The 13,108-nt window shown below is 45.1% G+C and overlaps 1 protein-coding gene across 3 annotated transcripts in view; it reads left to right on the top strand.

Annotated features, from left to right (window-relative positions):
- Positions 1-13,108, top strand: part of COG7 (component of oligomeric golgi complex 7) — an 82,340-nt gene that overhangs the window by 42,720 nt on the left and 26,512 nt on the right. For all 3 annotated transcript variants that reach the window (XR_006816696.1, XM_045993524.1, XM_045993523.1), the window contains exons 8-10: positions 1,240-1,367; positions 2,560-2,714; positions 8,408-8,524. Coding sequence is in view for 2 of the 3 variants with exons in the window: in XM_045993524.1 (XP_045849480.1) it covers positions 1,240-1,367; positions 2,560-2,714; positions 8,408-8,524 (400 nt within the window). In the remaining variant the exon portion in view is untranslated. The remainder of the gene's footprint in view (positions 1-1,239; positions 1,368-2,559; positions 2,715-8,407; positions 8,525-13,108) is intronic.

Raw genomic sequence — 13,108 nt, 5'->3', positions numbered from 1 at the left:
GCCAGAGGATAAGGGAGAACAAGATCCTCCCAGACAGAAGCATCGGCACATGACCGGAAGGGAGCCCGGTGTGTCTGAGGAGCTGAGAGAAGGCTGGGGGCCAAGGGGTTGGTGAAGGAGGAAAGGCTGGGGCAGTTAAAAATAAAAAGAGCTGGCTTTTATGAAGTGTTCCCACATACTAGACACAGATTTTATGTAATCCCCACTAAGGCCTTATAAGATTGATGCCTTTATTAATCTTAATTTATAGTTGAGGAAACAGGCCTCCAGAGTTCTGTCATTGTACACAGTCACGTAAGTAGGAGTCAGGGGAGCCTGGACAGAAGAGCCTTCACTCGGCACTGCCTGCCTCTTTCACCTCCTGAGCTCAGCCTGCATGGCTCCTTGCAGGCTAGAGAAAAGATTTTGGATTCCAGCTGAGGCACTCAAAGGCTGATTAGGGACACGTCAGAAAGATTTCAGGAGGCAGCCTGAAGGGGCCACCGCTGACCAAATTCGAAACGATTTGAGCATCAAAGTGAATAATGACAATAGTGGGTCCTAACACCATGAATATGAGAAGAATCTACGAGTTCACGGGATTTATTATATTAAAGAGAACAAGAAAGGAAAATCTCTTCTTTATAAGAGAAGACCTGCAAGTAGATCTAGAAGGAACGAGAGGATTAGGAAATCATTTTATAATCAGCAGTGTAAAAGTTTATTCAGGCAAGGCTTATCAGTGGCTGCTGAAGTCTCTTGGGTGTCAGTGTTCAGCCTAGAAGCTGAGTTGCTGTGTCTTGGAAGATGCCCATTTCGATTTTTGATACAAACATGCTTTGTATTTTTTTATGTAGGCGGATATAGGAATTTTGGGGATGCCTAGTATGTGAGGTATCCTGTCTCTAAAGTCCTGGAAAAATATCCTTCCAGCAGGCCCTTTTCTCTGTAGCACTTCTGGAACTGACCCTTGACTAGAGTTATCATTTGCAGGGATTCTTAGCCATGGTGGGTTGTGGGACGAAGGGAGTTGGCATCTTTAACAGTGCTCTAGACAAATGACACCCAGAGCCCAAGTTCCTTAAAATTATTTCCTGAAGTGATTGCTGCAGCTTCCACGAACAGCCACAGCACATTAACAAAATGCAGTCACCCCTAAGGTGAAACCAGAAAAGATCCAGCAGCGTACCATCACCCGTTGCTTTCCAGAAATTTTGGCCCCTTTGTTCATTATCGATTTTAATTTTTGATTCCCTCAAGATGAGTACAACCTGGTGAAAGTCACGGAACTGGTGGAGGCTGTGTATGGTCCGTACAAACCCTACCAGCTGAAGTACGGCGACCTGGAAGAGAAGAACCTTCTCATCCAGATCAGCGCGGTGCCCTTGGTAATGGCCCAGTCTCACCGGTGGCTGGGCAGGGAGCCTCTGGTTTGCCAGCCCCAGGGAGGAGGGTGGGGTGCAAAGACTGGGAACGGGGTGGGGGCGGGCAAAAAAAGGGGCTCTAAGTACCCAGTGGACTCTTGCAATCCAGGTGTAAAATGAGACCATGGAGATGCTATTGATTTTCTATTTAAAATCTCAAATAAAGGTCCAGCAGAATGAGAGGCTTAAATCTCTGGGGGGAAAGTTGATGATCTCCCAGATAATGAATTCTTACTATGGCAGCCTTCCGTCTGAGCTGGAGGCCGGCACCTAACGACTGAGCCACCCAGGCGCCCCCTTCTTTTTCTTTTTTTATAGTTGATGAACATTTACTGAGCACTTACTGCATACTGACCTTACTTTAAATGCTAGAAACTAGAAAAGCACGAACAGGTGGTGTTTTCTGCCCTTGAGGAGCTTATAGTCAAGGTCATATTTTGAGACTGGAAAATCAAGGAAGGCACCCTTTTCACTGTGTCCTCTCTTGGTTGCTGTCAGTGGTTTCCGGCCCTGAAAAGCGAGGCCCAATCCGCGATCTTAGACTGGGCTTCTCAAAGCCTCAAAGAGCCTGGGTGCAGATGGGCACAGGAGCCGAGCACTCAGGGACGGTGCCCCAGGGGCAGGTTCACTTGGGCGGGCCTCCGACCGCGAGGGCGAGGGAAGGCATTCCCATTGCCAGTATTACGGTGATCTGGCATGATGCAAGTTGACATTTAAGAGCAGACCTCACGCTAGTTAAACTCTGCCGCCTCCTGCCATTTTTCCGTTTTCTAGTGATGTGCCTAGAAAGTCTGTTCCGCCTCAGTTACATTCTTGCCCCTGAAGGAAGCATTTTCCTTTCGCTGCATTCTTTTAGAGTGTTTGATACAGAGAATTTGAATTCTAGCTTTAGAGCCAGAGGGGAGATGCCATCTTAATCACAGAAAAAGAGGAAAGAGGTGAAAAACGGAAGGCTTTTCCCCCAGTGTGTGATCTTACTGGCCATGTAGATGTCCTGCCCTTGGCTCAGGCTCTGGAAGAGCTCCATAGCTTGGGGCTGTGTTTCTGCCGCCTGACCACGGGCCAAGAGGTTTGGAGATCTCCCCCATCTTAATGTTGTCTGTTCATCTGTTCTTGAGTCTGAGGCGGCCCTCATTTGTCCATATTTGCTGACCAGGAACACGGGGAAGTCATCGACTGCGTGCAGGAGCTGAGCCACTCCGTGAACAAGCTCTTTGGTCTGGCTTCTGCAGCCGTCGACAGATGCGTCAGATTCACCAGTGGCCTGGGGACCTGCGGCTTGCTGGCAGCACTGAAATCCCTCTTTGCCAAGTAAGGCTGGGGTGTGGGGACAGGTCACACAGAGGGTGCTGTCTGCCCCAGTCACAAATGTGTGTGTTCTGTGTTCCTGCTCTGAGCCCTGGAGTAGCACATGTGCCTGAGCCCGGGGCAATCTTTTTTAAAGATTTTATTTATTTGAGAGAGAGAGACAGAGAGAGTGAGAGAGAGCATGAGTGGGGAGGAGAGGGAGAAGCAGGCTCAGTACTGAGCAAGGAGCCTGACAGAGGGGTCAGTCCCAGGACTCCGGGCTCATGAATTCAGCTGAAGGCAGACACTTAACCAACTGAGCCACTCAGGCGTCCCACCACCCCCACCTGCCCCCCAAGAGGCAATCTTTGTTTTTTTCCCCCTGAGGGGGCAATCTCAAGGATATTCCTTGTAGCACCATTAGCAATAGTAGAACATTTGAAGCAACCTGAATGTCCGTGAATTTGGCAATGACTAAATAATGTACATGTTCATACAAGGGAATTCTGTTTGGCGTTTACAGCCTTAATTAGATCAACATATATCCACATTGATGGATCTCCAAAATATAGTGTCCAGCGAAAAAAACAAAGTTGCAGAATATTATGTAGAGTCCAATACAGTATGTAAAAAGAACATACAAAAAATAAGGTATATTTTCCATAGTGGGGTTCAGCGAGCTTTTTCTGCAGTGGGCCAGATAGATGGTAAGCATTGTAGGCTTTGGTGGGCCTTGCAGTCAGTAGAGACTTTTTTTTAAAAAGATTTTATTTAGAGATCACAGTAGATCACAAGTAGGCAGAGAGGCAGGCAGAGAGAGAGGAGGAAGCAGGCTCCCTGCTGACTTGATCCCAGGACCCTGAGATCATGACCTGAACAGAAGGCAGTGGCCCAACCCACTGAGCCACCCAGGCGCCCCCAGTAGAGACTTTTGTAAATGACATGTAAATGAATGGGTGTGACCGTATTTCAGGAAAACTTTTTCTTACAAAAAAGTCGAAAGTACCAATCCCTGTTCTGGATCTGCCATTTTAATGCTTTAACATGCGTTACATATTCCTGTAGAATGGGTGTCAACAAACTAGCTCATGAGCCAAACCTGGCCTGCCCTCTGGTTTTGTAAATAAAGTTTTATTGGAATGCAACTATGCCCCTTCACTTACCTATGGTCTATGAAGGTAGAGTTCAGTAGTTAGAACAGACCTTGGACTTTGCAAAGCCTAAAATATCTGGACCTTAGCAGAAAATTCTGCTGAGCCCCGATGTGTGGAAGGTTAGGCCACAAACTCAAAACATCGAGGGGATGGGGAGGCAGGGAAGGAGTAGGGTGGTATTCATAGGGAATTCAGCTTTATTTGTTGTTTTCTGACTTTTAGAAGAGGAGCATATGTTCACACATTGCTTATATAATTAAAAATATAAGATGAAAAAAATATAAACAGGCTAAGTGAAGGAAGTCAGTCATAAAAGACCATGTATTTTATGACTCTGTCTGTATGAAGTGTCCAAAACAGGCAAATTGATAGAAACAGAAAATAGACTGATGGTTACCTCGGGCTGAGGAGAGGTGGGCACCTGGAGGGGATGGGGTTGACTACTAAAAGGGACAGGGCTGCTTTTTTGGGCGATGAAAATGTTCTGAAGTTGATTGTGGTGATGGTCACATAGCTCTGTGACTACGCTGAAAACCACTGAATTGTGCTCTTTAAATGGGTGCATTGTGCAGTGTGTGAATTACATTGCAGCAGAGCTGTGTGAAGGAAGAAAGAAGAGGACACGAAGTGACATTTAGTTAGGTGACAGAACAAGCGAGCAGGCTGCGTGAGGCTGGATTCTCGGACCTGCTCAGTTGAGGCGCCACGGCCCACAGGTGGTCAGAGCTCCAGTCTCTGGCTTACACACAGACACATTCTCAGGCTCTCCAAAACCCTTCTCTTGGTAGCTTGTTCTAGATTATAGTTGCCTTCAGTCTTAAGAAATTTATTTTTATTTCTTATTTTGTTTTAGAGAGAGGGAGTGCGTATAGGCTTGGGTGGGGTGAGGGGCAGCAGAAAGAGAGAGAGAATCTTAAGCAGGCTCCGTACTCAGCGTGGATCCTGATTTGGGGCCTGATCTCACAACCCTGAGATCATGACCTGAGCCCAAATCAAGAGCCAGATGCTCAACCAACTGAGCCACCCAGGTGCCCCACAAGAATTTTTTTTTTTAATTGAACACAATGCTGTTTTCCTATAGTAAGTTCAGGGAGCTCTTGTCATTCCAGAAATACTGGGCACGTCCCTGTGAGCTCTGAGGTCCGTGGAGCCAGAGCTCTCGATCACCATAGCAGGTGGTCAGCACCATCGGAGGGCAGCTCAGGGTGGAGGCGGTAAGGCCGCCAAGGCCACAGGCGCTGCTCTCATATCGAGAAGTAACCAGATAAACCCAGATGTGTGTCCGTAGAAAGAGAAGAATGAGCAATAAGCCTCATTGGATAGAATTGGCCAATTTTTGTCTCCACCACCAACCAGGATTTTGTGGATAGAAAGAACTTTTTTATTGGGATCTAAAAATTTTATTATGAAATAACAAAAATAATACATTAGAGTAATTTTTTAAAATTTTATTTATTTGACAGAGAGAGAGAACAGCGAGAGAGGGAACATAAGCAGGAGGAGTTGGAGAGGGAGAAACAGGCTTCCTGCTGAGCAGGGAGCCCTATCTGGGGCTTGATCCTAGAACCCTGGGATCATGACCTGAACTGAAGGCAGACGCTTAACAACTGAGCTACCCAGGCGCCTGCATTAGAGTAATTTTTAAAAAACTTACAAAGTTATAAAAATGTGAAAGTCTTCCTCCCACCCTTAGTCTTTCTGCTCAAAAATACCCACTTTTTTTTTTTAAGATTTATTTATTTATTTGACAGACAGAGATTACAAGTAGGCAGAGGGGCAGACAGAGAGAGGGGGAAGCAGGTTCCCTGCTGAGCAGCGAGCCTGATGTGGGGCTCGATCCCAGGACCCTGGGACCATGACTGGAGCTGAAGGCAGAGGCTTTAACCCACTGAGCCACCTAGGCACCCCAAAATACCCACTTTTGAACATTTTGCTTTTATTCCTTCAAAAGAAGACGTTCAGCTCTTTCCTCTGTACTTTAAAGGAGTTTTTTAATCAACCTTAACTATTGTATCTTTTTTTTTTTTAAAGATTTTATTTATTTATTTGGCAGAGATCACAAGTAGGCAGAGAGGCAGGCAGAGAGACAGGGGCAAGCAGGCTCACCGCTGAGCAGAGAGCCCGATGCGGGGCTCAATCCCAGGACCCTGAGATCATGACCTGAGCTGAAGGCAGAGGCTTTAACCCACTGAGCCACCCAGGCGCCCCATCCTTTACTATTGTATTTTGAGGAACTAGTGTATATAAGGCTGCTCCTCTCTTATCCCCTGCTCTTCTCAGCTGTTGTGAGTGAGATAGTTCTTCTGTTGGTTATTTAGATTACTTCATTTAAAAAAAAACACACAAATCTATATTAAAAATTCAGACTGTAGAGAGGGGCCATGGTGAAACTAGGTCACCTCGAGAAGGGAAGAGTTGGAAGCTACCCCAGCAGCTGCTGTCTATAAAATGAGGGCAATCAGTGTGAAGCTTAACCTGAGTGGTGTTGAAATGGGACACCATTCAGTCATAGGGAGGGGTATTGGGGACGGCAGGATGGAGCATGCAGGGAAGACAGGAGGGGCCTGGCCTAACTTGAACCAGGGTGAGGTCGAAGGGTATAGCAGGCGAGAAGGGGTTTCAGAATCAGGGGCTTTCCAGCTATGCCAGGAGTGTGGGCTCTGGTGTTGGAGCCCTACCAGGCTCACGGCTCTGATGCTTACTGCTTGGGATGTCTTGGCATCTGGGTGTCTTTTCTCCAAGTGATGAGGCTCTCCCCGTGGCATTCGTGGCTAGTAAGTGAAAGCAGGTAATTAAAGCCCCCAACACAGCGACCCTTACATGGTGGAGACACCTGGAAACGTTGATCGTGAGAGAGAATTGGAAAATCTGGGGATAAATGTGATGAAAATGTGATGTGATACACACTGTGGCTGAACTGGGGACACCCCCTCCCCCACTCCCACTCCAGGGCTCTGCTGCCCACTCTGCGACCTGGAAACATTGTCGTGAGCTGCTGCCAAGCAGGTACATCGGCGGGTCGCACGCTCTTGTAAGACACGTTTGTCATGGTCGCGGGGTGGTGGCCCAGTTGTTCGACCTGCCGCTGAAGCACGATTATGTTCCTCAGCATCCCTCTGTCAGGTGGTCCTTGAGACCCCTCCCCATCCACCAAGGACCGATCTCCCCAAGAAAGCTGTCTTCAGGGCTGTGCCCTGCGGGGCACAACCCACCTTCCTCACTTAGGGTTTGTGGTTTGGGAAGGGAACAAGGTCAGGCTTCTTGTGATGCACACAGATGTCCTGGGTTTTCAGGGAGCCTCATGGTTTCCAGAGAGTAAGACCCCTGCTCACCTGTGTCCTCCTCACCATACCCTCCCAAGGACGTGCACACATTCATTCATGTTCCAGGAAGTGTATGTCCTCAGAAAACAACGCCAACCCACAGCAGCTTTCCTTTTATTCTTTTCAGAGAACTTTTATATATATTATTTTATCTATCTGTTTTTTAAAGATTTTATTTATTCATTCGCAAGAGAGAGCAAGCTTGCATGAGAGGAGGGAGAGGGACAAACAAACTCCGTACTGAGCGCAGAACCTGATGTGGGGCTCAGTCTTATGACCCAGAGACTGTGACCTGAGCCGACACATAGAGTCTGATGCTTAACCAACTGAGCCACCCAGAAACCCCTATTTCATTTATTTGATCATCACAACTCCTTGAAGCAATGTAGAAGACACCATTTGTTAAGTGCATTTTAAAGACGAGAAAACAGTCCCAAAGACACCCAGATACTTTCTCAGGGCCCCAGTGCAAGTCTTGCATTCATCCGGGAACTGTTTCCAGGTGTCTCTTTTGTTCCCAGCTCTGTGCTCATTCCTGGGGACACTTATGAGCCACAAGGACATAGTCCCTGTTCCTGCGGAGCTTCTAACCTGGTGACAGCACATACATTAAATACACACAGGAAAGAAGCGATGGACTTGTACTTGTGCTGGATGCTGGGCAGGGAAGCAGCTGGGGTCTGGCGGAGTAGACAGCAGCCTGGGGGCAGGGAGAGGCCTCAGCTTCCAGTCCATTTCACATCCTGCGCTATTCAAGCCTGGAACCTGCCCGCTGTGGAGCTTGGCTGTTTATTCTAAACTGGGGGGCGGGGAGGGGGCGGGGAATCCTGCAAGAGTACCCTGCACGTTGGCGAGCTGCCTTACATAGTGTGCTGGGTGGCGGTCAGGTATCATCATGGGCCTGTGACATGTCAGGACAGTTCTTTGGGCCAGGGAGTCATTTCCCAGCACCACCTCTCACCTGGTGGGTCTCCAGAGTCTTCGTCTTAGTGGCTCTCCCCTCCTGTCTCGTCTTGAGCATCTCAAATCCGCCCTACCAGGTGAGAAAGACGGTCTGGCCATGCAGAGAAGACCTTGCTGTGGTCAGATTTTACAGGCTGTCTGACTCCTTGGTGGGAGCCTCTAAAGATGCTCTCAGGGTCCTTAGCCCTTTGCCCAAAACCACATGATTCCAGGTGTCTTTAGAGCCGAGGAGTTTATGATGACGTCCCTGTCGGGTTTTTTTTTTCTTTCCGCATAGGTACGTGTCCGATTTTACCAGCACTCTCCAGTCAATACGAAAGAAGTGCAAGCTCGATGATATTCCTCCCAACTCACTTTTTCAAGAAGATTGGACAGCTTTTCAGAATTCCATCAGGTAAAAATGAGGGCTGTAACTTAAATGTGTGCCCCATGTAGTAGGCAGAAACATGTATCATAGAATACGTAAAATTGATGAGCGTGTTTTTAAGGGGTTCATTTTTTTCCCTCACTGCTTTCTTTTTAAAGCAAACTCTAAAAACAAGCCAATTAAAAATAGTAGCAGCAGCAGCAGCAGCCGAGAGAGACGCCCTCACTGTTAAAGCATTTTAGTCTTTGTGCACGCCTCATCTCCTTTGGTGACTTACATTTTTTTATATTTGGCTTGAGATTATTTTTTCCCCCTTAGCCTATAATTTTTCAGGCTAAAATAACTTGGAGCTTATATTTCATAAAATACATAGCTGATTAGATTCTATTTTTATTATTTTTTAAATTTCTAAAAAAATTTTTTAAGTTTTTTTTTTTTTTTTTAAGTAATCTGTACACCCAACATGGGTCTTAAACCCAGAAGCCCGAGATAAAAAGTCACACGTTCCACTGACTGAGCCAGCCAGGGACCGCAGATTCTGTTTTTTAGATCTAAACACCATACCACTAAGTGGTAAGGCAACATTATCTGGCCTTAAAGGACCATGTTAGAATTCATAACAGGCTTTGTGGTCACTCTTCCAAGTGGTGGTTGACGGCTAGATGCTGGGGTAGCCCCTGTGACCTATGGGCCACTAGATAGACCCTTGTTGCCCCAAGCCCTGAGCCCTGGCGGGAATGTGATCAGCAGTGGCCTGCGAAGGTTTGGCCCTGGAGAAGGTCCAGCCAGAAAGTGTAGACCGCTGGCCTGTGGCCAGACCTGACCTACGGACGTGGTTTGATCACATCATTTACAAAATTTGGGGTTCGTTGTCCACATTTATAAACCAGATTTAACATAATCCAGATTTCTAACATCACCTTAACACTGGAAGCCCTAGAAACAGTGGGTTCACATCATCTCCCTGGCGCTAGTCACTGAAGTCCCCGCCAGCTTGGCCTTATGTTCTCTTGTGCCACTGTTCTGTTACTGTGTGGGATAGCTGCTCTACTATTAGGCTGAGATAAATGACAACACAGAATTTCTTTTCCTTAAAACGACTCTTCATGGCTGTACATTCTGAAGAGGGAGGTTGCACTTCACCCACTTGCCTGACCCTGACCTAGGTAGTGTGTGCAGGGTGCCCCCGATGCTTGGAGTTCTCAATGTGGTGGTCCAGACCCTCTGAGAGCTGTCTTTTTTTCTTTTTCTTTCTTTTTTTTTTTTTAAGATTTTATTTATTCACTGTCAGGGAGTGAAAGAGCAAGGGAAGGGGCAAAGGGGAAGGGAGAAGCAGACTCCATGCTGAGCATGGAGTCCGACTCCGGGCTGGATCCCACGACCCTGAGATCATGACTTGAGCTGAAATCAGAAGTCAGATGCCCAACCAGCTGAGCCACCCAGGCACCCCTGAAAGTTGTCTTTAATCAGAGCAGATCTAGCACCTCCTAGAGCCATTTGGATAATTTCTTCATGGGCTCTGATCTGGACTTTTAATTTTGGGGGATGAAATTTAATGTTCTCGATGCTAACTGTATCCCCCTATCATGTGTGGTGGCTTGGTACACCGGGAAATACTACGTACAAGGTTATTCTGTTGCACTCGAGGCAAGTGGAAAGTGGAATATTTCATTTTCTCATAAACCTTTCTTATGATGGAATGCCCAGATACCCTGGTGATGGATAGGCACTTTTAGAGAAGTTAAAAATTAACTAGACTTAAGATGTTTTTAATCCTTGGATTTGTCCTGAGATTTATAGTTTGGTGTTGAAGGACTCAGTCGCTGGACTTTGAGGCCTAGCATAAAATTACTTGAAAATTAAAAGATTATTAAGTACAGGTATGATGGTCATTCAGTCTTATCTCTGAGAAGCCAAATGGATTACTCTTCATCTGCTTCCATGGGATCAGAGAGATACAGTTTTCTTTGCCTTGCAAATAGCAGACATCTAACAGATACTAAGTAATGACTTTTGATTTTTAAATTTTAATTTACTTTTAACCCCCTTTCTCTGTTTCACCCATCCCTCCACCCTCCTCCCCCTGCAGTCATCATTTATTTTCTGTAGTCAAGAGTCCGTTTGTCTCTTTTTGTTTTGCTTTGTTTCTTAAAATGGACATGTGAGTGAAATGATCCAGTAAATTGTCTTCGACTTACTTCACTTAGAATAATACCTTTAGGTTCATTCATGTGGTCGCAAATGGCAAGATCTCATTCTTTTCTATGGCTGAGTCCATTGTAGATATATGCATCACACACTCTGCCCAGTCATTTATGCTTCCGTATCTTGGCTATTGTAAATCACATTGCAGTCAACTTAGGGATGGGTATATATTTTGAATTAGTGTTTTTGTTTTCTTTTGATAGATACCCAATAGTGACATTACTGGAGCATATGGTAATTCTATTTTCAATTTTTTTAGGAAGCTCCATACTGTTTTCCACAGTGGCTGCACCAGTTTGCATTCCCACCAGCAGTGCAAGAGGGTTCCTTTTCCTCCACATCCTCGCCAATACTTCTTTCTTCCTATTTCTTTCTTTCTTTCTTCCTTCCTTCCCCTCCCTCCCTTCCTTCCTTTCTCTCTTCCTTCCTTCCTTTATTTTTCTTTCTCTCCTTTTCTTTCTTTCTCTCTCTATTTTTTAGAGAGAGAGAGAACGAGCAAGCATGAGTTGGGGGAAGAGGCAGAAGGAGAAGGAGAGAGAAGCTTAAGCAGGCTCCAGGCTCAGTACAGAGCCCGATGCGGGGCTTAGTCTCACTACCCTGAGATCATGACCTCAGCCGAAATCAGTACTTGGATGCTTAACTGACTGAGCCACCCAGGTGCCCCAGTGCTTATTATGTCTTATATTTTTGATCGTAGCCATTCTGAGAGGTGTGAGGTGATATCTCCTTGTGTTCTGATTTGTATTTCCCTGATAATGAGTGATGTTGAGCGTCTTTTCATGTGTCTGTTAGCCATTTATTTGTCTTTGGAAAAATGTCTGCTAAGTCCTCTGCTCATTTTTTAATTGGATTATTTCATTTTTTTGGTGTTGAGTTGTATATGTTCTTTATATATTCTGGGTGTTAACCTCTTATCGGATATATCATTTGCAAACATCTTGTCCCATTCAGTAGATTGACTTTTTGTTTTGTTGATGGTTTCCTTTGCAAAAAGCAAAAGCTTTTTATTTTGGTGGTGTAGTCCCAATAGCTAAATTTCAGTTTTGTTTCCCTTGCCTGAGGAGACATATTTAGAAAAATGTTTTTATGGCTGATGTCAAAGAAATACTGCCTATATTTTCTCCTGGATTTTTTATGTTTCGGGCCTCACATTTAAGCTTTAATCCATTTTGAGTTTATTTTTGCATATGGTGTAAGGAAGTAGTCCGGTTTCATTGTTTTGCACGGGGCTGTCCAGTTTTCCCAACACCATTTGTTGAAGATGTTTATTTATTCTGTCTTTTCCCCATTGTTTATTCTCGCCTCCTTTGTCGTAGATTAATTGACCATATATGTGTAGGTTTATTTCTGAGCTCTCTATTCTGTTCTGGTGATTAGTCACTGTTACTGTGCCAGTATCATACTGTTTTGATTGCTCTGATATATCTTGAAATCTGGGATTGCAATCCCTACAGCTTTGTTTATCTTTCTGAGGGTTGCTTTGGCTATTTTTAGGGTCTTTTATGGTTCCATATGAATTTTAGGTTATTTGTTCTAGTTCTGTGAAAAATACTGTTGGTATTTTGATAGGGATTGGATTCACTCTGTAGATTGCCTTTGGTAGTGTGGACTTTTTTTTTTTTTAAGATTTTACTTATTTATTTGACAGACAGAGATCACAAGTCGGCAGAGAGGCAGGCAGAGAGAGAGGAAGGGAAGCAGGCTCCCTGCTGAGCAGAGAGCCAGATGTGGGGCTTGATCCCAGAATGCTGGGATCATGACCTGAGTCGAAGGCAGAGGCTTTAACCCACTGAGCCACCCAGGCGCCCCTAGTGTGGACTTTTTAACAATATTTAATCCTCCAACTATGAGCATAAAGCATCTTTCTATTTGTATCATCTTCAGTTCCTTTTATCAGTGTTTTATGGTTTTCAGAATACAGGTCTTTTTGTCTGTTTGGTTAAGTTTAGTTCTAGGTGTTTTATTATTTTTGGTGCAGTTGGAAATTTTCACTTTCTGCTTCTTCATGATTAGTGCAAGAAATGCAACAGATTTCTGTACACTGATTTTGTATCCACTGACTTAATGGAATTCATCAATCAGTTCTAGTGGTTTTTTGGTGGAGTCTTTAGGGTTCTCTATATTATATTATGTCATCTGCAAATAGTGAAAGCTTCACCTTGTCCTTACCAGTCTGGATGCCTTCTGTTTCTTTTTCTTGTCTGATTACAGTGGCTAGGTCTTCCCAGTGCTATGTTGAATGAAAGTGGATAGAGTGGTCGTCCTTGTCTTGATCCTTAGGGGAAAAGGTATGTTCCCTTTAAACCGACTTTGTTGAGAGTTTTTGTCATGAATGGATGTTGTACTTTGTCGGATGCTTTTTCCGCATCTCTTGAGATGCTTGTATGATTTTTATGCTCTCTCTTG

This window comes from Meles meles, chromosome 21 (genome assembly GCF_922984935.1).
Source record: "Meles meles chromosome 21, mMelMel3.1 paternal haplotype, whole genome shotgun sequence".
Lineage (NCBI taxonomy): Eukaryota > Metazoa > Chordata > Mammalia > Carnivora > Mustelidae > Meles > Meles meles.
The sequence above is the reverse complement of the archived record's forward strand: the minus strand, read 5'-3'. Positions and strand labels throughout refer to the sequence as shown.